This window comes from Sebastes fasciatus, chromosome 22, assembly GCF_043250625.1.
Source record: "Sebastes fasciatus isolate fSebFas1 chromosome 22, fSebFas1.pri, whole genome shotgun sequence".
Taxonomy (NCBI): Eukaryota; Metazoa; Chordata; class Actinopteri; order Perciformes; family Sebastidae; genus Sebastes; species Sebastes fasciatus.
Genome location: NC_133816.1, coordinates 10,586,197 through 10,612,667, shown reverse-complemented (window position 1 = coordinate 10,612,667; position 26,471 = coordinate 10,586,197). Strand labels below are relative to the sequence as shown.

At 43.6% G+C, this 26,471-nt stretch overlaps 1 protein-coding gene across 6 annotated transcripts in view; it reads left to right on the top strand.

Annotated features, from left to right (window-relative positions):
- pcdh7b (protocadherin 7b) overlaps positions 1–24,443 on the top strand; it is a 125,548-nt gene extending 101,105 nt beyond the window's left edge. For 2 of the 6 annotated variants that reach the window (XM_074623033.1, XM_074623032.1), the window contains exons 3-4: positions 19,249–19,267; positions 20,423–20,563. In XM_074623033.1, the coding sequence (XP_074479134.1) occupies positions 19,249–19,265 (17 nt within the window). In that variant the 3' untranslated portion in view covers positions 19,266–19,267; positions 20,423–20,563. Of the gene's footprint in view, positions 1–19,248; positions 19,268–20,422 lie in introns of all 6 variants that reach the window. The other 4 variants (XM_074623030.1, XM_074623029.1, XM_074623031.1 and 1 more) reach the window with 3 other exon arrangements.
- Positions 24,444–26,471: the final 2,028 nt, after the last annotated feature.

The following is a 26,471-nucleotide window of genomic DNA, read 5'->3' as shown; positions in this document are numbered from 1 at the left end:
CGCCGTGCTCCGACCCTCCATCATTTTGTGCCCGCTGTCAGCGAGCGGCTGCACACTGTGCCCTGACAAGACAGAGAACATTCATAAAAGTTCCTGCAACGTCTCAGCAACCTTGACAGAATGTGTGTGTTTTCCCCCCGCAAACTTATCTCCAGAGGCAGGAGTTGAGGGGAGCTCCGCTGTTCACAAGTAGCCTAAGAGCACCTGCCACATTCACGGCGCAAAGACGTCAATAAATCTGGCCGTTAATGTACCGCAGAATCTTTTTCTCTCACTCTCTGCCTTCCCTCCGCCTTCTAATATTAATGAATGTCAGCCGAATGCTGCCACGGGCAAAGATAGAAACATGTTCTTTCCACTATGCTAACATGAACAAGGTTATAGCTTCCTTATTCTGAGTGGAATTGGAAAAGAGTGCACTTGGCTAGCAAAAGGTTTATTGCAGAGCCACGGGTGAGCATTAGCCAAGTGATAGGCAGGAATTAATGACTTTATCCGTTCGGAATGGTTATTATTGAAAGCTGAGCCAATGAACTTTCCCGGCACCAGGCAAGTAATTCTCAGCTAAATGATTAAAAGCTGTAATGAAGGGGAAATAGTCCGCGTAGTGGTTGAATAACAATGAGTGAAACCAGTATAAAAATATGCTCTTCCACTCCTTCCACCCAGTGTGCGCGCATAGAAATGGATTTACGGCACACGGAACCTTGAGGCTATTTTTAGAGGCCGCCTTTGCCTGCAACTCAGCAGTTGTAGCAATGAAAGAAACCCTCTATTCTGTATTCTTCCCCCAAAAGAAATTGTGATAATGAGGCTTCACCAGCGACCATGTGCCCATTAATATTTGATGCATCTGAACACACACACTCGCACCAATGCAGCCTTTTTAAAACACTATACACGACATATTCAAGGAAATTCTCAAAGTTGGCACGTATAAGATGTCGCGAATTGTGTCTTCTTAACGTCCCTCATTGCTCGTTTTCCCTCCTCTCTTTACGTCGAAGCGCGAGGGAGTGTGTCGCCTTGATATACTTGGCCTATATCCTGTTGTGATAGTCACATGGCTTCCCTGAGACAGCAGTCATTTGTTACTGTCCTTTTAATCATGCTAATGCAACCTCTCTCTGTTCAAAGGAGCCAGCCAAACTCACGCACACATGTATCGCGCACTCGCATGCGCGCAGGCATTAAAGGGAAAAAAGAGAGAGAAAGGATGGAGTGCCCAAAGTCCCCTAAGGCATATGAATATCTTAAGTGGAGAGTTCTATAACTCTGTATCTTTGCATGCCTGTGGGCACACTTTACACACAGTCGTACACATATTCACACAAATTGACGCACACGTTTGCGCGCGCAAAACACGAGGCGAACGGAAAACGGAGATGCTACAGTATTGAATCAAATTAAGTGGTAATTTTGTAGCACCACTGTCTTTTTTTTTTCCCCAACTCTCTTTTTTCTCGAGTGCTGCACTTTATTAGTATTCCGCTCCAGACGTTGCTCCTGCTTTCTTCTCCTTCTCTCCCCATAGCCTCCCTCTCTCTCCTCCCGGGAGTTGAGCCCAGTGCATGTTAAGTGATAGGGCTTCGGAGTCTTACCGGCAGGGGTGTGGGTGCCACATAGAGCGCTGTGTAGGAGCCGTGTATCGGTGGGGGGAAGAGAGGAGAGGGGGGCTCTTTTAGTAAATCCACCCACCCGTGTAAAAATGATCAATCTCATGAATTTGCCAATAGGGAGTCGTTGGCCGATCAGCAGAGACAGAAGCAGATAATGAGAGAAATGGGGGGCGGGTGGGGTGGTGGGTGAGGGAGGAAAGATAGAGAGAGAGAGTGACTACAGGGAGGAAATATTGAAAGGTATCGAAGGGAAAAAAAAGGGGGGAAGATTGAGCGAGCGTGAGAGAACGGATTAGTGAAGACAAAAGAGCAGGTGAGCCTTGATAGACAGAGTTGCCATGAAAGAAAGAATGTGAACATCAATGTCTGCTCAGATAGGAAAGAGAGGACGGAGGGGAGGGAGGGAGGGGGAGAGAAATGGGCCATGCTTCTTTTTTTTTTTTTTCTCTTTCACGCTTTGTGTCCCCCGTCTGAAAGCCAGCAGCCCGTTTTGGCGGCAGTGGAGCAAGGTACATGTTTGGGGTTCTTTTTGTCAAGCGTGAGCAGGTCCTGGTGAGGTAGTGACAAGAGAGGGAGGGGGGGGGCGAAAAAAGTGCCCGTCCTAAATTCAAGGCCCTGGTACAGCCTAAGGGTGATTCCTACACTAGCAGGCAGTGTGGTATGTAAATGTCAACTCAACAGAGCGAGAGGCTGTCTTTCTCTGTTTCGTTTGAGAGGACATGACAGATCATGGGGGGTGTATTTCTCCGTTGTGTTGGTGTCAACATGGGTTTGACTCCGTAAAAATTTGTGAAAAGTAAACGTGAGAAATTCACACGTGTGGAATCAAATGTAACGGATAGTGCTCATTTGTCCGTGTGTGACCGACAGTATGCAGACGACGCCCTGATGTTGGTCGAAGATGTCCGGCTTCACAGTTCTCAGGAAAAGAAAAATCCAATGCAGTCCAACAGCAGCTCAGCAACAGTTGAATAAATGCTGCTGCGCATGAGCACTTAATACACCTGAGCCACTGAGTTAATTGATAAGTCACACCCACTACCAGCCAACCAGAAAGAAAGAAAGACTGCTAGTCAACCCAACCCTAGGCCCTTTACTTCCAGTAAAAGGAAATAATAATGCTACAATGTATAACGATGATCCTTGTTTCATCATGACAATGACCCCGTGCACAATGCAAGGTCAAGAAAGACCTTTTTTTGTGATGAACTGGATCATCGTCACCATCGCCCAACTCTAGCAGCCGACCGCACAAAGACCCCCTTTACACCTGGCATTAAATTGCTTCTCCTATCCAGATTGTATATAGTTAGATAGGATTTAACCTGATTATAATTACACCTGGTATTAATATGTGTCTCGAGCGTCTTCATTGATATCCAATTGAGATCTGATCGCTCTGTCCAGCTCAAACGACCGAACGTCACATCCTCCCCTCGTTTGCGCGATTTCGTATTTCCGCTCACGTAGTTGTTGTATGTGGATTGAAAACGCGGTTGCATTTACACTTGTGTTCAATGTGGTCACAATGCATCCCAAAAGTATATGCCGCTTTTTCGCAGCGCGATATTTGTGTTCTGCGTGAAAGTACTCATACACAAACAGTTCGAAAAAGTACATTGGCGTGCAGGTTAATCGCACAAAAAGCAGCATTTCAAAATATTGCTGATGCTGTTATAGTAACATAATAATGCCTAGGGATTTGGAATAAGATGTTTAACAATCAAATACGTATGAGTGCAATATTTGGGTGTCCCCATACTTTTGGCATACAGTGTATTTACCTACAGTACAGTAAGAGCAATCACCACCTCTTATTTTGAAAATACTTTTTGCTCTTTGATCAACTTTATCATTCATAGAGGCGAAGCTGTGATACCATGACAAATCTTACCGCAGCTTCCTGTATATTCAATATGGCCGAACAGGCTTGAATGCTCTCACACACACACACACACACACACACACACACAAAAACACAAAACTCCTGCCCATGTCCACTAACAATTCTGCGAATAAAGCTTGACATTACTCAGCTGGAGTCTGAATAAGTGTGCAGCGCGTGTGACCTTAAAAGAGGGGAGGTTTTGGAGAATTGCAGCATAAGGAGAAGAAAGTGAATAATTCTTTAAAGTGTAGCCTGGGGCATATTAGCATGTGCGCTAGCTATGGCGGCGGCACATGCCTGTTTTCTTTTCTTTTTTTTGTTGCACACCCCGTTTGTCAGAGGGAGGCATCATCCTTTATCGGCACATTTCATGTTTCCCAGAGGACTCTGTGAAGCGGGTGATATTATTGAGGAGCGCTGAGCCTTATTAAATTCCCAAGCCAGTCTCTCTCTCGCACACACTCGCACTCTCTCTCCGCCGCTCACTGATTATGTTTCTCTCTCTCTCTTAATTTGGTTGCACACTCCACTGTAGCTCAACGAGCCCCCTCCCAATTCGTCTCTCAAGAGGAAACAAAGGAAGTAAATACACGTTATTACTTTTTTTTTCCAAGCGAGGCTCATCAGGTATTAACACGGCATGCAGCAGACCCCTCATATGACTCACTCACTGTATGCTACAGTGTAGTCTCAACTGTCCTATTCTTGGTGAATTCTTTTCATCAAAGGGACATAGATAATGCTAATCTTTCAACCGGCGAACTGGATAGAAAGCAACTATTCTGTCAGCTTTGCTTGGATTAAGTTGGAAGTCATCAAAAGGATTTTTTTTGTTGTTGTAGCTCTGTGCACAGAAAGTGATAAATCCAGTACTTTTAGTTTGATTTAATATTACAGCGACTACAACTCTCTTTCTTGAAAGCTTTCTCCGTGATAATGGGGGCCAAAATGAGCCGCAGGCCTGTTTCTGCGGTCCAGAACATAGGAGTATGTACTGCGAGGGTGATAATGAGGTTCAAGTGACCATGTGTTAAAGCGTACATCTTCATCGCCCCCCCTGTACGGAGTCGAAACTTCCACAGCTCTCCTCACAGACTATTTGCTAAGGCCGAGGGGGAAGTGCGTGTGAACGCCGTGCACCCGGCGCATTTATCAAACGCGGCTTTTGCCATTTTTTATGGTGCTGACACGGGCTGGCGATGCCTCTGTCTCCCCTCGCTGCGAGGGAAGCCTATTTCCATATGACCTTGCACGCCGCAATTGGTGGAACGAGGTTTTATTTTGCCGGAATGATGTGCTTTTATCTTGGATGTGACAGCGGAATATGAATATGAAAATATGAAAAGAGCAGTTGAGTCAGATCGGGTCGTGATATTCATGAGGATTAGACATAATGTGTTTACTAGTTTGGCTCGCCGGCTGTACTGTATATTATGTCAATGGACTGTACAGCGCACAGCGTGTGTGGGCTGCTGGCTATTTAAATGTCGCTCATTTTTGCACACATATTGTTGTCTAGGACTGTCACTAGACACCAGTGCAGCTTCGAGATCCCTTTTTCTGTCATAATTGTAATAATAAGTCAGCCTCACTGGGGCACAATACATGTTTCCGTGTGGTTTTGTGTACGTGCAGACAGGGAGAGCGAGTAAACAGCGGTGTCGGTGTGCGTCCACGCATGTGAGTCAGTGCTGAAGGTGTGCATCTGGGGGATAGCACGCATACTGCAGCGAAGGCCCCTTAAGGAATACCACTGTCTACGAACCACGGACCCTGTCTGCATCCCTCATACATAAGCCATACTGCGTTCACTCAGATGGGCTTCAACAACTTCATCAATGTTACGTGTGAGCGTTTGTAAGACGGGGGCTGTCGAGACTGCTTGACGTTATGAAAATTTTATGCGGAAAATGTCCTGTCGGAGCTGCATTTTTAATAGAGGCCACGCAGATGCAGGAATAACCATCCGAGCAACCCCAGTACCGCGTCACGCACGGCACCCCAAACAACCTTTACACCCTCCGGGGTCGAACTCAGTCCGTGTCGCGGATCCGCTTCAGGTATTTTCATCATGTGCCGAAAAAAGTTCTATCTGTCTCCTAAAAAGCACGGACAGCTCACGGGAGGAATCGCAGAATACACAAACACTCCATCACGGGTCAGCCTATCGCTGTCTGGTGTATATTTTTTTGCTCTCTATTCGCTTGTAAGAAAATGAGTCTGGCCTTTGGGCCTTTATCCCCCTAATCTGCAGTACGGACCGCGCTCTTCTCCCCACTGGTGATTGATATTTGGAGACATCGGTGGGACAAAAACAGTTTGAGTTCTGACGCTCATGAAACACCCATCAGCTCCGTCGTCGATCAATGTGAATAAATATTTCCCACAACCCAGAAGCATGAGAGTAAAGGACGGGGAGGGGTGTGGGGGAAGAGGCAGACAGAGGAAAGAGGAAAAATCAATTGGTCGAAAGCTTTGCTAAAAAGAGGGTGGTGGGGGTAGAGGGTGTAGAAAGGAAGGGAGGGGTGGTGGTGGTGGTGGGCCTGTCAAGCTGGGTGAATAATGAAGCATGTTTTTCAGTGCTTCAAAGGCAAAGGAGAAAAGGCACGGTGAAGATACGTTGCGAACTCCGTGTCATCTAATGTCAAATTAATTTGAGTATCATATGAGCCAGAAATAATATACAGACTGATGCGGTGAGCACGGGGCTGTTTGAACTCTTCAAGTATTAATTCGCCATCTTCAAATGTCTTGTTTAAAGGTGCAATCAGTAGCCTAATACTCACACCAAATATCAGCAGGGGGGTTCCTCAAGCACGGCTGATCAATGCCAGGTTAGCGCTGCGTTACAAGTTTTTTTGCTGCTCGGAATTAAAGCTTTCAAAATAGGCAGCTTTGAACGACTCCGTGTGTGGGCTGGAGCTGTTCCCCACAGGTAGCCACATGAGCTATGCTAGGCACAAAAGCCAACAGCTAATGTTTGTTGCTGATGCAGCAAGATATTTAACGTTACGTGACGGCCAGTGTTGATAAGAGAAATAATGATAGTTGAAACCTGTTTCAATGTTCATATCAGGCGCCAACCTCTGGGTCTGAGAAGTGAAGCCAATGCGGAAGTGCCTTAAACTTGCATTCTTTCTAATAGCCAGCAGGGGGCGACTCCTCTGGTTGCAAAAAGAAGTATGATTGTATAGAAGTCTATGAGAAAATGAGCCTACTTCTCACTTGATTTATTACCTCAGTAAACATTGTAAATATGAGTTTATGGTCTCAATCGCTAGTTTGAAGTCTTCTTCAATACAGCATGATGTTCATTTTGTAAATTATGGTCCCATTTAGAGTCAAATAGACCATAAAGCAGGGTATGCTTTTGGGGCGTGGCTACCTTGTGATTGACAGGTTGCTACCACGGCGTTGTCCAGTGTTTTTTGTCTTACAACTTTAACCATTTCACATTGTGTTTTCAGTTCATGAAAGTTAATTATAACCTTTTCGGTCACCTGTCTTATTCAGTGTTCCGTTGTACTTAGCTCCACCCTCTCGTGTCACTTCGGGTTGCAAAAAACCAACATGGCGACGGCCAAAATGCCGAACTCAAGTCTTCAAAATGTCAGTCCAAAAACCAATGGGTGAGGTCACGGTGACTATGTCCACTTCTGATATACAGTCTATGATTTAACCAAAACTGTGACCCCCATGTTCTGTCAAACAGACCAAATGTAGCCTAGCCTACAAATTTCTCATATAGAAACAGTTGAGAAATTAAACTAAACGGTGAATTCAGTCTGACCATCTACTCCATTGAGCTGAGAACTGACTTGAAGTCTAATACAGTGATAGCATTTACGTCCTCTATCCAACCATTTTCTGTCCAGATCAGAGAGGCTGAGTGTCCATATTCCCTTACTGCCCACCTGTCCAAACCTCACCCACCCACGATATGAATCTCTTTCTCCCCGTCTATCTCCCTCCCTCCCTCTCTCTCGTTATTTTGATAGGGGATCCATTTGGTTTAAATTGACTCATTTTGTCAGTGGGAATCGGAGCAGGGAAAGTGAAGAGGGAGAAACGGGCAAGGCTGCCGCTGCTTTGATCCCTCCGACAGGCAGCGTGAAAAGTGCATTTCATAAAGGATGTTCGCCTGTGATGAGCCCGCCAGAGTGACAAATTGGGCCCCTGGTGCTTTAAATAATACACTGTGTATGGCTCCAGCCATGGCGCTGTAGTTCTATATTGCTAAACTGGCCTGTTAAGAAGGGTGTGTGTTGTGGGTTGAAAGAGGCGTATGGTTAGTGACTCAAATCCAGGTCCGATTTCGCTCCCAATCATCTACCTTTCTTGTTCATCTGTGCGATACACGCGCACGTTAATGTGAAACTTGCTTTCAAGTGTCCACTTGCATTCAAATCTAGATTTGGAGCTTCGAGGATAGGAGGCGACTCCTGAGTGATGATGACTGAAAAGAGCCGAGTTGTATCCCTGTAGCGTTTGTTTGCTGGAAACAGAATCGTGCGCTGATGAATGTTTAAGATGTGCCACTGTTGCTGACACCCCCTTAGCTGGTGAAGCAAGGCATGGATGAGAAGAGGATGGTGAAAATGTTCTTATTCCTTCTTCACGCTGCATAATTTGACCCAACATACAAAACCTCTTAGGGATAGGGAGAGGGCGTGGGCAGTGCACACGCAGCTGGCATGTCCTTGCGTTGACACATACATGCATAGACAAGGGTGACATAGAAAAAATATGTACATGCATTACTGTGTTCAAAGTACATTGCATTTGTATTTGTTCTTTATAACGCTGTCAACCTCAAAGCATCTGATAGAGACTGTACATGTACAGAAACAACGTGACTTCATACAATGGTTCATATAATATCTTATGAAGAGGTTATTCCTTATTTTTCATGCGTTTTTCCACAAACGCCAACAAACACGTGACGTGCATGTGTCAATTTCCGCTCCAGTCTTTTCAAAATAACCTTACATCTTCACAGGAAACAACTTGGTTAGGTTTAGGAAACAAAACTACTAGTTTAAGAAAAGATTGTGGTTTCGGTTAAAATAACACTGGAAGTGGCGTAACTTAAGTACGGAAGTTACATGACAAAAAACACTTAGTTAGATTTAGGAAAAATTCTTGGTTTGGGTTTAAATAAATCTGAGAATGTCGTAACTTAAGTAAGGAAGTTACTTGTCAAAAACGACTTAGTTAAATTTAGGAAAAGATCGTGGCTTGGGTTTAAATAAATCCGAGAATGTCGTTACTTAAGTACGGAAGTTACGTGACAAAAACTACTTTCATAGGTTTAGGAAAAGATTGTGGGTTGGGTTAAAATAACAGCGGGATTGGCATAACTTAAGTACGGAAGTTGCGTGACAAAAACTGGTGTTTTTCGACCATCCATCCACCCCGACCTCCTCCCTACGCAGCATTTGTCGCATTTACAATTACATGGATTACATACGAATTGATTTCGTGGGATATACGAATTACAGTGCGTTACTTTTCATACGTATAGCTACGATTGATGTATGAGAACAGCCTGACAGAAAAGGTGCCTATAGGTTCTGTAGTAACTCTCCTCACCAAACTCATTTCTACCTCCTCCCCTTTCTTAAGGATGCATCCCATAATGGAGGAATCATCAGAGGAAGTCTGTAGTTGGCGTGACCCACCGTTGGGTCTCGAGTCAAAGATAGAGAGTGAATAAGGAAGGTGACAGCGCAGTGCCTCTCTGCAGCAGCAAAACCAATATTCTGCACCGGGAGGGAACAAACTGTGGCCTATCTGCGAGATAGTCTATAATCCAGGACACCTTGGTGTTATCGGGCTGTATCGCTCTGAGCTTCTGCCTGAGCAAGAGTGGCTGGATAGCGTTTAAGGCACTCAAGAAATCAAAGATCACGATTCTCGCCGAGCTCCCGAGCCCAATATGTGATGACATCTTGGCACCACGCGGTCTATCTGGACATGTTTTTGTACATATGACTAGTATGCAAATTGATGGTGATCAAGACTCCGTCAACAGATGTCTGCCGTGTAGGATGATGCCTGAAGCTGTCACAGCTTCTATTTCTTAACACTCAAACACCGTGGGAGTTTTTTTACACAGCTAGAGGCCCCCTGGTCAGACTCAAGGATACATTAAAGAGGTGCTGGAGAACCTATTTGCTGACTGGCACATCCTTTTATCAAGGGCTGCACTGTGCAGAGCCATTTGATGCAGTTTGTTTTTAACCTTCCCAGCAGGTGCTCTGGAGGGAAGATTCTTTAAAACCCGTCTGATCGCTTGTTTGGTTACCCCGGTCATAACACTTTAAAGCTGTGTCTAGGAGTGTTGTCACATCCCAATATCTTTATAATTGAGCTTGTGAGTTAGAAGTCATCATGACAGATGGGAAAGATGACCAAGACTACAAACAAAAGGCAGCTTTTTCGTTAGGTGTAGGTGTAGGCCACTGCAACAAGTGCACCATCTTGAATAGGCAGTTCAACTACGTTATTATTAAATTTTTCTTCGCATCTAGTATTATATTGTTCACAACTCCCACTAACTCAAACTTAAAGGTGCTAAATTCCAAATTTAGAGCATATCTATGATTGAGAGATTGCCTAAGTCACGATACGATCTTATTGGGATGTTAAACATTTTGTGATATGCTGAATATTGCGATAAGATTTATTGCGATATGTTGCGATATATTACCTTTTGACCTGCTATGTAAACAAAGCACAGAGAAACTCAAACATTACAACACACACAGAGGGGGAGTGGCTTCATTCTCTGCTCAGGTAGACATTATCCCACTATATCTTTGCAGAGTAAGTAGTTGTTTGATGCTATATTTATGCCCCCGAATTTCAAATGTAGCACCTTTAATGAAAAGGAACTTGCAACGTAAACAGTAAGCATTTCTCCAACTAAGTCAACAGGACTCAAACTGATCAGTTTCCCTCAGAGCTTTGAGGTAGAACACAAGAGTCCATCATGTTTTGTGAACCTGCTGAAACACAGAAAACGAATCCCTCTGGAAAACACAGGCCCGGGGTAATTTGCCTTTTTGTCGGCCCTGGAGTGGAGCTCACTGTGTCTGTTCACGAGCCTCCGCGCCGGAAAAACCGAGAGCCCGTCCCATGAGGTCAGCATAATTACCCCCACCACATTTCCACCACTAGCTTTCCATTAAGGTCGTGACTCACCGCGTCCCGGCTCGCGCTGACCCAGAATGCGCTAGCAGCCCGAGAGCTAATTGCTACACTCAGGATGACAAGCATGGTAGATAGTGGGTGTTATTGGCTGACTCACACGCTAACTAGCTAGCTGCTAAATACTCATCACAAGTGGAACCTTTTGTTTTTAGACATCAGGCGCTGAGGGAGTACATTTTGCATTGGGGGACTTTTATTTTGGTATATTATCTTGTATTTCAAAATAAGGAGTTGGTTTGGTGTTTTTTTTTTTTTTTTTTTTAAATGAAAGTTATACAATGCACGAATACAGCGTTATTTGGGATATGTAGGTCATGCTAAATTTAAGGCACATAATGAAATTCTGATGCAAATTAGCTGCTAGTGTTATGAGTGTCTTTGCCAAGTGGTAAAATACTTCTTTTTGAAGCTTCATATTTCATATGCTGCTTAGGGCTCGACATGAAGTATGTTCTGTGCAGTCGCCATTCGTTTTAACCGCATGAGATAAAAATTCCACTAAAGCCTGAGTTACAATCATAGTTTTTAAACTACCTCGGGTCATTTTCAAAACTCTGCCCCTCAGACAATTCTTACCTCTCTCCTATTGACTTATAGCATGATTTGGATGTGTTCTCTTATTAGTACGATCGGTAAAAAAGCACAAATCACAGACTTTTTTTCCCTCTTTTTTTTATTTTAGGGTGGGATTTAATCGAAATTGTATTTTGACAAATAACCATTTAATGGTGTAAAACAGGCTATTGTGTGAGTGTGCCTGCGAGTGTGCGATAAGAGTAACAGTGGAGGAGAAGCAATGACACTTCTTTTTCTAAAGACTGGAGAGAGAGAACGGGGGGGGAGGGGAGGTTGGTGTGTATGTGTGTGTGAGAGAAATAATTTAGAGGAATAATAAACAATAAAAAAACACATTTTTTAAACTGATTTAACCCGTCGCTCACACACTCACAGTAGCTCAGTAAGCCCTACCATTTTCTACACACCCACCACCCTTTCATCCCCTATGCTGTGTTTGTCTTATCAAAATAATACTGTGTGCTTGTCTTCTTGTCTGTGCTTGGGAATGCCGAGCATCAACACAAACACAAACACACACATGCTGCATGGTTATTGTAAGGTTTGCTACAACCGCACAGTGTTTGTGTGGTGTGGAAAAAATGAGCTGAGAATGCCACATTGTTTTATCGGTTGCTAGCAGTGTTGCATGTGTGCACCATAGCAGAGCGGCTAATGCTAATCCTCGCGGGTCTTCCAGAGTATTCTGTTGAAGCTCGGAGTGCCATGCTGAAGACAGACAACTGCACATGGAAAGTGCTTTATGTTGTGCTGTAATTGGGTGGATTTTAAGCGTAAATGAATTGCATATACAAAGATGTGAGTTGTAGCTTGTAAAGGTGATTATGCATCAAGGATAATATGAAAGCGTGATGAGAAAATCCCTTTGATTTAAAGAGGACATGTTATGCTTTTGCGCTTTTTCCCTTTTCCTTTAGTGTGTTATATATATATATATACACAGTATATATTTTTTGTGCATGTTAAATATCCGCAAAGTTACAAAGCCGAAAGTCCACGACAAAGGGAACTGAACTGCCTGAAACGACTTGCTTGAAGTCCTGCCTTTTTTCCGTAACTTAGTGATGTCACCCAGTAACATGTTTGGATAATACCTCCCTAGTGGCTACTTAGGCATGCCCCTAAAACGAAACAAGTTATATAACGGAGCTGGAGTGGAGTCCGAAGAGTTTGGTTTAGTTGACCAATCACAACAGAGTGGACCAGCTGACCAATCAGAGCAGACTGGGCTTTTTTTGGGGGGCGGGGCTCAAACAGAGCGTTTCAGACAGAGTTGTGAAAAGAGGTGCTGCAGCATAGTCGGTATGAGAAAAATAAAGCGTTTTTTTTAACATTAAAGCATGAAAACATGTTCTTGTAGAAACCTAAAATACAAGTATGCACCTGAAAAATGAGCATAATAGGTCCTCTTTAAGATGTGTGTGGCTTTCGGAGCATATTTAGGAGGCATTTTTGAGTAGCTCCAGTAGTGTTGTGTGTGTGTGTGTGTGTGTGGCAGGAAGCCAGCGCCATCACTCTCATTAGCAGAGTGGATGAGTCTCTCCGCTTCTCTCCCCTCCACATCATCCTGTTGTTGCTCCACTTATAGATGAGGTTACAGGGGTCAGGAGTGATCTAAGGACACGGCCTGCGGTGTCTGCATTTATGCACCCGAGACGGAGAAAATATGCTTCCGGTGAACGCGGCAACCACCTGCTGTACGCCTTTGCTTATGCACGCAAGATGAATGAGGGAGCATGACACGCGGGGACGCTTTTATTTATGGGCTCTCTCGGCTTTGAGTGCCGACTGTTCAAATGGGCAGAGAGAGGTTGAGGCCCGGAGAGAGAGGATGGGTGCAGAGGGGAGGGGAGAGTGCACGCCGCATTTGATAATTGGCTGAGAGATCGTCACCAGAATGAAATTATGCTAGTTAATCTCTCCTCAATTAATTACCTCGGGAGCAGGCCGCAGTACATTCATTATGCCGGAAAGAGTATTGACCCTGCTGGAAGGAGAAAAGCAGCCATATCATACCCACAATGCCTACCTGCAGTGCTATGCTATAGGGAATAGGCTAAAAGAGGGAGAATGAAAAGAAGGTGGTGATGTCATCATCTACCTGCATATAGCCTAGAAAAGTTCTCCTGAAAGTACTGGATGGTGGATTTGTTATGCTGAGTCTGTGCTCCATGCAGAGGTTGGGCATCTGGAACAGCGAGGCAAAAGGAGGTGACAGCTCATTACAAAACTCGATCAGGGCTCTGTATCTTTCCCCTCACTCACTCTCCCCTCTCCTTTCTGTTTTTCTTTCGCGCCCCGTCCTGCACCTCTCGAAGCATGGCGGCGGCGGCGACGGGGGGTTCCAGATTATTCCCTTAGTTGCCCTTGCCAGGCAGTAAATACTTCAAGAAGCTCAGAAGGCAGAGAATAGATCACCTGCTGCCGCTTTCAACAGCATTTCTCCAGTTGACCTATAAGCAGCACCGCTAACGCAAAAAAAAAAAGGTTGCATGGAAAGAAATGTAGTGCAGGGCCGGCTTAAGGCATAGGCCATATAGGCGGTCGCCTATAGGGCGCCACCTGAAGGGGGTGGAGCTTGCCCTCTTAAAAAAGATAAATAAATACTTACTTACTTATTTTCTGCAATAAAGTAATAAATGAACAAATAAATAAATAAATAAAAACACTTTTCACCCCTGTAACTCTCTTTTTCATCCGTCAGACTGCACTTATTTGTTGATAAAAGTATAAATTGTAGTGAAACTGACTAAACACTTTAAGCCAACAATATCAGGGACCAATTGTTTATTTTTTATTAAAAATCCAGATTTTGCCTAGGGCACCAAAAGGGCTAGAGCCGGCCCTGGTTATATGTATGAAAACATTATTCTTAAGTATACAAGAGTAATTAAAAGAGACGAAAAATGTGTTACTTTCTGCTCATTCGATCAAATTGGCCTCCCGAGATCTGAACCGAACTAACAGCGGTCACATGTTTGAGGTTTTTGGATTTAACTCGCTGTGCCGCTGAAGAAATCTCCACTGTCGACAATCAATTAATGTCGTCGCTAGCGGTGCGCGCCATGACTTGCGTTTTCAAAAAGGTCATAGCTCCCCAGGACTCCCCTTTTGTCCTCATTTTCCCCTGCACCACTGCGTCGCCACATTTGTCTCTCTTCTCATCCCCTCCCTTAATTGTCTGGCAAACATCTCAGCAAGAGAAAGACAAATATCAGCTTTTTTTCCCCCGTGGATATTGTTCTGTCTGAACTCGCCGTCACGCCGTTAATAATTTAGCACCTGTTCTTTTTCCCTCCTACATTTCCTCTCTCACCTTATTTTTCTCCTCTTTAAGGTCCTTCCTTTTTTCATTCCCCGCAGCCACCTTTAGCTAGAGTGTCTGTCTGCCTGTCTGTCTTTGATGCCGAGGACCTCTCGGCTGCGAGGCGATGCCACAGGGGCCCCCGCGAAGCGAAGGCAGCCAAACACACTCTTACACCATAATTAGTCGGCAAGTTTCACCTAATTAAATGGGACCCTATTAGAGGCGAGAATGAGTAGAAAGGAAGACTGCGGAGCAAATGCGGAGAGCTCTCTTTTGGTGTTGTTTTTGAGTTTCATTCCTATTTCTGTTTCACTGTCTCTTTGTATCACTTTTCATTTGTCTCCTTTCTTTCTCCTCTTCCATTTTGTCTGTTCCCAACAGCTGCTTTTTCAGGATAAATATTTCATTTTCCCCTCCTTCAGCCGCGCACGCGGTAATCTGTATGACACCCGGCAATGTACGCTGTCATCTTCGCGCTGATTGCTCCGCCGCGTGAAATAGATCTGTCCATACAGGCGGGCCTTTGATGAGGGGCGCGAGGCGGCAATCGCGAGCCCGTTTCCAAGCCAGACTCAATGTTCTTTTTGCCTTTTTTCCCTCGTTTTGATCGAGAAGATGTGGCTTCAAATTGGAACCATGTGGACATGTGTTAATGACATTTGGAGGTTAAAGTATTTTTAGTTGTCTTAATGCGGTGAAATGTGATGGAGGTCTATTAGATTGTGTTAATGGAGAGGTGAGCGTCGCTTGGCGTCTATACCTGCACACAGGACTTCATTGTTAGAGAGATAATTTGAAACCTTAAAAACAGGCTAAATCGAGGTCTTCGCATTGATGAGTTAATGCGAGAGAGCAGGATTTATTTACGGCATCCTCTGTTATGAAAGTTCCCTTTATCATCACTCCGCTCCTCTTCTGTCCTCTCCTCCTGTCTTCGCTAATGTCCTCAATTCCTGCTCCTGTCTCCCCTACTCTCCTCTCCTCTCCACTGCTCTCTTTGGCAGTGTGTTTGGCCTGTGACGGCCCAGAGGCAGCCATGCTGTCTTCTCCACTCAATCTGCCGTTTCCCTTCTCCCAGGCCCTGACCCTGCTATACTCAGCACACACACACACACACACTGCCTCTCTCCTATATTCTCCCCTCTTTACATCATCCTCGTCTCCTCCTCCCTCGCTCGCTGCTCATGACCCCTATCTGCTGTCCAGCCGGCTGCAGTGTCCGTCAAAGACACGGCGTATAGACACAAAAACGCACATCACCTCTGCTTTGTCTCCTCCATCCCTTCCTCCCCGATGCCTCAGCTTGTTTGGGTTGAATCTGCCGGGCCGGAAAAAGAGAGGGCGAAAGGTCACGGAGCTTCAGTCTGTGTAGCGGCGGTTCAAATATAGAGAGAGAGGAAAGGAGGAGAAGTGGTGGTGGTGGTGCTGGGTTGGGGTTGGGGGCGACACAGCTCAGCGTCGGTGACGTAGACGAATGCAAGTGGACTTTTCTGACATGCGGCGAAAAACACAGCGTACAGTACGAGCTTGACACAAACAAACACACTCGACTGTAATTGCCCAGAAATGCCCACGCATCAGACATTATTATACAGCATACGGCCAGAAGCGATGACAGTCTAACCCTTCCGTTTTTTTTCTTTCTCCTTACCACTGCAACATCTTAGCGAGCCGCTAAAGACGCCGCATCCAATTGCTACTGTACTCCAGCAGTGGAGGTTTCTTTGAAATATGCCCACAGTGTGTAAGCTATGTCAGCTGATAGATAGGGTGGCTGACTAAAGCCATGCTAAGAAGAGCCGCGGCTCAACCGGGCGCTGCAGATACACTGGCCCACTTTTCAGCCGGCGCAAACGTCTTCAAATGAGGCACAAATATCTCGGAGCACATGCTCTACAGTAATCATCGCTTTGGCGGCGGCATGTTTTGTCCATATGGAGTTACATCTCAGCCCTCTCTAACTCATCTGTCAATCACTCCCTCATCCATCCCTCTCTCGCTCTTCCGCAAGCGTCTTTTTGAGTGAATGTAAAAGAGGGCTAATGGCGTTGTGAGCCATTATGAGCACTCTTCTCTTCCGGCATCAGAGACCGTGCCACCGATTTCTGGCTCCGGATCCCTAAACAATAAGGCCTGAGCCCCCTGGGGGTGGCAGACGTAACCTGGTATGGAGGGGCCTTCCTTGTCAAAGTGTTGCACGGGAGGCTTTTTAACGCAGCCGAGTGACCCACTTGTATTGTGCTGTGTTATGGTTGATAGTGCGGGCTCGCGGGACGCTTGTGAATATGTAACAAAAAAAGCCTTGCTACAGCGCTGCTGCGTGCTCTCAGGGCTTTTCTTTGAAGATATTTTCTATGTCCTGATTTCTGAATTGGGTCTTGAAAGGGCCTATGGATATGTTTGGGAAGCAACGGAGCGTGTCTTCGCCATAGAAATACTTGAAACAATTACAATTGATTTATTTTTTATCAGCCACATTGAGATGCTTTTTTTTGTGCAGACTCAAAAGCTGCAGTGGGTAGAATTGGAGCAAATATGATTTTAAAAAGTTATTTTTTTTACAAAACGGTCACTATATCCTGAGAGTATAGTGCATGAGACAGGTGATCTGAAAGAGATCGTGTGTCCTGTGGTGCTCCTAATGGCATCTGCTAGTTTTCACAGACCGGAGGAAAACAACCAATCAGATCCGAGCTTGAGCCTTGACGTCTCTGAGCAGCTGTCAATCAGCGGTCAAACCAGGCAGTGCTGATCAAATATGAATCAATATTCTGTTACTGTAATGCCTATTTCTCAAGTGCTTTCAGAAACATCTTGTAGTGTACTGTTTAGTTGTAAAATGAGAACGTTTGTGAACCTGTCGCCATGTTGAGATCTGTTGAGGAACTACCAAGCACCGCCCACCAGCCGGAGCAAACATTGTCATGTCGTGCGTTTGCGTAAAATGTTTCTGAAAACATTTGAGGAGAGAAATAGGCATTACAGTTACAGAATATTGATTCATATTTGATCAGCGCTGCCTAGATTGACCGTTTTAATCGGAGTTTGCGAGTGATTGACAGCTGCCTCCGTTGAATGAACAGCCAATAGGAACGCTCTCTCTCTCTCTCTCTCTCTGTGATTGGCCAAAGTCTAGACTTTTTAAAGCCTGTAAACAGAGCCATTAGGAGGTGAGGAAGTCTAGTTTTCTCAGAACACTTGAATTACAATATGCTGAAAGGTTATTATGGAATTTTTACCCAATAATGCCAACTGCCTACTGCAGGTTTAAAGTTTGAATCAAATAAGCCAGCAAGGGTTTATAAGAAAATGTGAAGTTTTTCTAGTCTTGCAAAAATAAATAATAATCTAATGGATGTTGGTTCGACATTAGAATGTATTTAGATCTTTGTACCTACAGCTATTACTAAGCCAGCAGGTTAAAGTACTAGTCCGGGCTAAAGCCGACTATTATTTGTCCAGAGTGTGAGGACAGATGGATTTAAATGCTTTTAAAGTACTCATATTGATGGCCCAACCTCAGGGGGAGGTGAGAGAAAAAAACAAACATTTTTCCTTTGATATAGCAGCCCAGTTCATCAGCTCAGTGGGAAACGTCTTCATTTTTAGCCAGCCTGCAGAGTCAATGGACCATGGCTAGGAAATAATCAGCCTCCTTTCAGCTCGCGCAACACACAGAGCGCCGGCTAACTACCTCCTCGCCGTGCGCGGCGGTCGGAGACATGGTGCCCAAGGTTTGGCTGCTTACCCACGAGTGCTGGAAGGAAGCAAAGAGGTCCTCCCTGCTGATTTTTTTTTTCCTTTTTTTGAGCCTGAATTGCGACTGGGGCGAGGAGGCAATTGGATGAGCATTCAGGAGCGGGGGGGGGGGGGACCCTCGTGAGAGCCGCCGTGCATTGTGGGTAGCCTGATGGCTCAATCGTAGGTGTAAATAAGCAAAACAATCAGTACCTGGTATCCGCTTGTCTCTTTGATGGCTGTGTTTGTCAAGCTGAGACGAGGGGAGAGACAAAGACGCCTCTTCCTCCCAATGCCATGGTCCATAGCCATTTCTTATCATTTTCACCACATCGGCTGGCATGTGAGCTATCTGTGGTTGCCAATGCATCTCTTTGGTTTTGTTTGATTTTCTTGTCTATTTACATTTCATTAAGCAGAGTTGTTTGGTGCTCACTAATGATAAAAAAAAAGTTATATTCCTATCAAGTTGCTCCCCTGAGGCTTTGGCGATATATATTGACTGGCAAATCATTAGCTGATGCTTTACAAAAGGTAATTTGTGACATGAAAATGGATTTCTAATAAGTATTTAGCAGAAATAGGATTTCTGGCAACGCACGAATGGCACTCGAGAAGTAATATCAAATGTTTCGCTGAAAGGCATTCGTAGTGAAAGTCATTAATTTTTCCTTGATTTAACGTTCCCCACCGGTAGGCCTATACATTCTGTCACTCCTATCTCCTTCTTTCCTTCGCTGTCTTTGTCTCGGCCGCCATCGTTGTCCTCAACCGCGGTGTCTTTTTAGTTAATGCTGCTCAAGGTTTCGTCATACAGTATATATATATATATATTATATATATTTTATGGCACAAGTGCAAAACATAAAGAGTGATTTGTGTTCTATTTTTTTTTTCTTTTACAGGAGAAAAAGAGCATTAAAAGTAAGCCATGGTCCAAACTCTTGATTCTTTTATTTTGAAATATATATGGGCAAAGGCATGCTTGGCTTGGTTTGCACTCACCCTCGCTTTTGCTTGATTTTTTTTTTGGTTTTCCATACATCAGGTCATGAATTAAATACATCTAACATAGCATCTCTATGACATTGGCACTCTTATTAACTCCATATTCAATCAGGGCTTCCTTCCTCACAGTTTTGGGTCTTAAATTGAGCCACTCAGCTTTTGTTTCGTTGTATTTTTGGATAATTATCTTTCCCATATTGCACTGAAACAGACTCTTGCACTGTCTGTCATTGACAGTAGGGTAATCTGTCAAACCATGTTGTCCTGGCGTAGCAATCGTAAGCACATAATTTGCTTTTCCACAATAATACAGTAGACGTAGTTAATCTGAGGCCAGTTCCCAGCTAGGTAATTGGTTAAGACCCCTATTAGTGAATTTAAGAGGATATCGGAGCGCTTTAGCCACACAAAGCTATTAAGCTACTTAGATCAGAATGTGATTGCCGTCTGTCAATCACCAGATAAGGAAAAACAGGGTGTTGTTGGTTCTCCCATCTCACAAACATACCACACACACACACGCACACACATAAGGCCTAATTGTGCATCTTAAATTTTAGAAACTGGAAAAAAACTGACCTCCTTCCCTACATCGCTGCTCCCGTCCTCCCTTCCCTTTCCCCTCTCAGCACAAACACGTTTTGAAGCATGACATTATTTCAACTCTGATTCACGCCACTTGTTTTTTTTAGTTTGAGGCTGTTGTTCGTATAGCCAGTGGAGTCTTCTTTTCATTGGTGTTTTTTCCGTTACCCTTTTCTGTCATGTTGTATATGCATGGAAACAAAATTTTATCCGTACAAGCTAAAATCCTCCTCACGAGTGATAAAATTCAGATTTTTTATTCTTTTATACCTTCTTCCATTAACATTTAGATGCGTTGATGACCTCATTAGGGAGAAAAAATACAAAATTCACGCATCTAATGAAGGGATTCATACTACCACCACACCTGTACCACACCAAAACACTAAGTGCTAGGAAATCTGTTAGTTTATCATTAAATAGCCCACTTTAAGTGAAACAAACAGGATTATTTACTTGTGTTTTTCTCCCATCTGCTCCTTCTAGACTCCCGGCCCTTGCCTGACGTAGCCATGACTGGCAAGTGCACCCGGGAATGCGACGAGTACGGCCACTCGGACTCCTGCTGGATGCCTGTGCGCACGTCGCCCGAGCGACGGCCATCCAAGTCCACCACCACCCCCCAACAACCAAAGCTTTCCACTTTCATGAGCGGCAGCGGCGGCGGCAGCAGCAGCAGCAGCGGCAGCAGCAGCGGCAGCAGCGGCGCCGAGCAGCCCGGCAGCCAAGAGACCCTCGCCATGGCCGCCATGGCCAACGGAGACCCCAACGCCGCTCACATGATGGGCGACCGCAATCGCAACCTGCTCAACAAGAAGATGGCTTCCTCCTCTTCCTCCTACGAGGCCTTTGGCTCGCCTTCCTACGGCTCGCCGGGAAGCGGGGAGGAGGCGCTGGGCCACCCGACCGAGGAGATCCCTTTGGCGCCCACTGGGGAGTACAAGCCCACATCCTGCGGTACTCTGACGCGGCGGGAGGTGTACCTGTGAGCGTATGGCATTCAAAACACAACACTAAAGTGTAGCTGTTTACCCACCACCGTTACAGCTCTAGAAGCTTTTTTAGCCGCCCTTGTTCCCGCAAGGTAGGACTAAACTTTCTCCAAAGACTTTTACGACAGCTCCTTAATGAAACGTGGATATATAAACACACATTTTTTTAAAGTGCTAATTTCCGGCCATGACCTGGAAGAAAAAGGAGGAGGAGGAGGAAGAACTGTTGAGGGGCATTGACGGGACTTGGGAACGAGGCTGCTCTTACTGGCGAGTCGGGCTCTTGGGACATGATCTGCTGCTTGACAGTCAACCTGTACAATAATCATTTTACATAATACAGTACATGCATGCATTACCCCCCCCCCCCCACACCAACACGTTCCCCCATGAAGGCCCCATTCCCTGAAGATGACACTGTACAAAAGAGACTATTTCTTTTTGTGTTTTTTTTCTAGAAACAAAAGCTGTACATGTGGACTATTTTGACTTCAAAGTGTGTCTGGTTATGCCTTTTTTTTATTTCAGAACACTGCTCTGGCCGTGATGTTCAGTGGCTGCAACAATATATTGGACATAATGGTCTTTTATTCAGACTGTACTGAGCTGTCTATGGATTCTGTTTGTGATAAAAAGTTGCTCAATGGCAGACCAAAACATAACCGTGTTTCAAATCTTATAAGGACGGGAAGCTTTAAAAACCCAGAAAACAACACTTGTGTCAGTCCTCTCTTGGAATGGACAGACATGGGAGCCAATGGGAATTTGCTGCAACAGTTTTCAGACTACAACGCCGCTGGTAATACGAACACAACGATGACTGATTCTACCAGTGTTGGCACGCTCTTCACATCTTCATTGTACATAAACATCGGACCACAGCAACGACGCTAACCGCTCTCATTTTCCCCTTTTTGTCTTGCTACCTTCCCTCAGTCTCTCGTTCTTTGTCTTCGATTGGCGAGGTTGAGACCAAAACCCCTCTTTTACGAGATGCAAAATTTTAGAGCCATGATCTATCGGCTGGAAAAAGCATGTGTGTACGTGGTCATGCCTATTCGGAAATCACCTCAGTGGGACGCTACTGTTTATATCGAGTTGTAAAACCCTGTTTTTTCGCAATCACATATGCAGACACATACACACACAAGCAGATGAATTTAACCGAGGCCAGTGGACTGAAAATCCTGGGTAAGCACAGCGTGGCATGCCGAGATTCAAATTACCAAGATGCAATTGAAATTATGTGTGTGTTTGGGCCCGATATGCAGTATATAGTGTGTGTTTGTAAGCTATATTTAGTGTATACTGTAGATGTACACCGATAATAGGCTTATGGGGGCGCAAACATGGCCGAGCTGATCCTGAAACAGCTGCAAGGACAGCTTTTTACTGTTATTTCTTTCTTGTTGTGTGATAGACTGAGCAATAAATATCATAATGTACACGTGACCAACGAGCATCAACTCCTTTTTCACTTCAAGGTGACATTAACCCAACACTTGGCTGTCCAAAAGTCCTTTTTTAGCACTAGTAGATGTCGCTTTCCATACAAATAGTACGCAGTGATGACATCTTTGAGCACGAATGTAAGAATCAGCTCAATGGAAGAACAATCAAAACGTCTCCGCATGAGGTTTTTTTGGGATTACAGGCTGAGAAAAAGATGGCGTTCAAAAGTGAAACCAAAGCTTCGCAAACAGGATGAAGCATTCCCCCATTACACACACACACACACACAAAAATAGCTTTTTTTTTTAGGAGAACTTTGCTTTAAGTACACATTACATGAAGGATTTTCTTTTCACATGAAGGATTGAGATGTCTCGACAAAACATCCCGACGCTTATAACGACCACTCACACACACAGACACATGACAATGTTGAGATGTTGTGCCTCCCCGTCTACAGTGATGTTCCTTTTTTTTCGCAGCTGCAGAGGCGCAAAATCTCATGACTGTAATAAAAAGCAAAAGAATATCAGATGCAATGGAACCTTTTTTGTATGTTAGCAAAAAACCCCTTTGGTTTGAACCCGGAGCTGCTTTTTTTCTGCATTCCGGCAATCTATAGTCTGTAAGTACTACTCGTTGGAAAGAAAGTGCTCCTATACTTATCAACTGTATACATAAATATTTACTTTTTACTTGCACGTTTAATGGGAACTTACTTCACTTACTGAGAAGGAAGGCGGAAAAAAAAACTGTAAAACAAAATGTACAAAAAAATGTGTTTCCCTGTAAACATGGAAATCCACCTTGTTGCTTGCTTTTGTTATACCTAAAGAAACATGTAGTACAACTTAGTACATCCGTTCAAACCACGCTGTTGTTTTTGATTTTTCTTCATCGTCTCTTTCATATGTTTAACTTTATACCACGAGATTTTGCGTTTTTTTTTTATATCTTCATCTTGTATTTTTTTACATTGTAATCCCGTACGTTTTATTTGTCACACTTTTAACAGTCAAAAGCCGTGAAAATGATCATGACAATGTACTATGTGTTTTTTCTTTATCCGGTGCCACTTTGTATATTTAGAGTGCTTCTGAAAAAAGTAAAAAAACAAAACAAAAAAAACACTAGAGTGAATGCAAATATGCAATTGTGCCTTTTTATACCAATTGGTATGATTAAATGTTGGTTTGGAATGGTGCATAAACAATTAACATGCTTACAGAAATAGATGGGGGTGGCATTTAAGAACGGACTGAAATACATTTGCATATCTTAGATGAAATCCCATGATGTCAAAGGCTTCTTGGAGGACAACCGGTCAAAATGTCAGTGTAGGTCTAATACTCAAATGGCTATTGTCCGCTGGGTTCAATTATCTTGTTCCATTCCTAGCATATAGTGCATTACCGAATGGGTACATTCAAAAGTTGCTTGTTGGTAGTAATAATAATGATATAATGGATTTTTTTTGTCGTGTTCCACTCATGTACATGTATGACATCAGAGGTCAAGTAACCTTTTTTGTGCATGAAACAAGCTCTAGGACTGAATATAGAAGCGTAGAAAGATGCAGGGGGGGTTAAAAACAGAAAAAAAAAATGCTTGGAGACATTTGACTGCTCGGAGTTGAGGGAGCCTGGAGATAAAAATGCTAATGTGACGGTTTACTAGGAGGAGTGGAAGTGGAGGAGGGGGTGAAAAAAGCTGCAGGGGAGAGTAGCTGACAGAACACACACCTCGGGATGCGCCGAGCGAAACACAACGCCCGTGCGCGGATTTACAGTGTATGCATATCAGTAGGTGATGAAACCCTGTCCTACAAATAAGCGCGGTATGATGTTTGCTGTGATACCGCGAGGTGATGCTTTGAATTCTACATCAGATGGAAACAAAGACGCTGTAGTGTGAACCTCAGACAAAAAAAAAAAGAGTAGACATGAAAGGAAAAAAATGCGGCAACTACACTGAATACTCTTTTCTGAGTTTCTTTTTTTCTGATACTCACTGAGGTGTTACAGAATTTTTTTTTCTTCTTAAGATTCGACAGAGAACAGGAAGTACCTGCCATCGAAAATGTTTGTATCTCGCCGCCCGAGGTGTGTGTTCAAGTCTGCGCTCTCTCTCTTCTACTCGTATAGCCTTCACAAGTGTGTAATGAGATTTGTAATATTAACCATTACTATTTGTCCTGCGACTTGGATGTTGATATAGAAATTGAGGAACAAAAATTTATCATCGTTTTAATATGAGTCACTATGCACGCAGCTTAGCTGAACATGGCAAAGTGTATTGAACGCAAGTCCACTTCTATTTATGAGATATTTTACATAATTTAATTTGCTTTTGTACAGGTTTGTGTAAATAAATTGCTTGTCATTTTTGTCTCTGCAGAAATTAAAATATAACATGGTAAAACAAGTCTATTGGGTTCCGTTGTTTTTTTTTTTATGTGTATGTTTGTATTTTTCAATAAATAATATTAATTTAAGAGCCCTTAATTGGTCTAAAGGGCAACAACATAATAATCTTTTCAAAACAGCAATGCAAACTAGTCACTGGTGGTAATTACCACTCATCTTACTGAACTGCAACATTAAAGGAACAGTGTGTAACATTTAGGGGGATCTATTGGCAAAAATGGAATGTAATATTAATAAGTATGTTTTCTTTAGTGTATAATCAACTAAAAATATGAATCATTTTGTTTCCGTTACTTTAGAATGAGCCGTTTATATCAACATACAAAGCGGGTCTTCTTCACATAGCCCAGAACGGACAAACCAAACACTAACTCTAGATAGGGCTGTTCACGTTTTCGGCCATCGCAGTTCTCCTACACGTTTGGCACACGGGAGAAATTTCAGTTGGTTGCAACCTCACCGCTAGATGCTGCCAGATCCTACACACTGCACCTTTAACTGGACAGTTCCTATAGTCTAAAAAAAGGGTTCTTATTATAGGCTATTGTTGGTAAACAGTGTATTGTGTATGTATCCAGCCACTTACATGCAACATTGATTTCAGTATGTTAACCAAACCATGTAATAATGTAGTTCCAAAACTAAATATCCAACATTAAGTATAGTAATTATATTCTAGTTTATAAATCTACATTCTCCTACTACTAACAAACTATTATTTAAAGTTGTATTAATCTATTTTTCGGCCACTTTGGGCAAATTCTCGCTTTATTTGGTAGTTATGGCTAATGTGTTATTAATTAATTATTGGCCCCTTCTGAGGCTATCAAAAAGATGATGCTCCAATGGTACCGCACATTTGGATAGTGCAGTTTAGTCTACATGGTGATTTATTCATGCACACTAAGGAGATTGAAAGCACATGAGTTATTTAACATTTTTTCATTAATAGTATTATCAATAGGCTGATATTTATTAACCTGATGCGCCAGATGATTTGTTACACGGAACCATTTGAGAAGCCGTTATTAGAAATCGTTGGGAACGATCAGGCCTTTTAAAAAATTACTTGGCAGGTGATTGGATGAACCATCTGTCAATCAAACTCTTGCCGAAGCAAGTCGGGAGAAGAGCGAAAGCATCTTTTCCATAGAGAAAAGCCATCCGTGCCGTTCTTTTACTTTTCTTTCAATTAAAGAATACTCTCCGGTTCTGATATATCTGATGCTATATTGCAGCATCTACGCTAACCTCTTCAGGAGGATTTACTGTTTCATGTGTTGGACTAATTAAAATAAAATGAACGGTGTTTAATGATATAAACTGGTCATCATACCCTTCTTAGAAGAATATTTATGGAATTAAGTCCACATTAATGTGGAACAACCATGTCCAACACTTAATCAAAAAGTATTTTTCTTCTATGGCAGTTGTATGTGGATGTATACATACTGACATACATGAACGTATTCACATGTTTTTGAGTGTGTCTCCTGTCTTGCCTATATGTCTGGGTGATGTATGAGGCGATTACAGTCTAGGTGATTAGAGATCCATTCCCATACGCTCTGATTAACAGCAAGCCGCAGCCTCTCCAGTACCCTCAAACCGCTAATGGTGTCTTAATAGAAAACGACAATGTACTGTAAAATTACATCTCCAGAG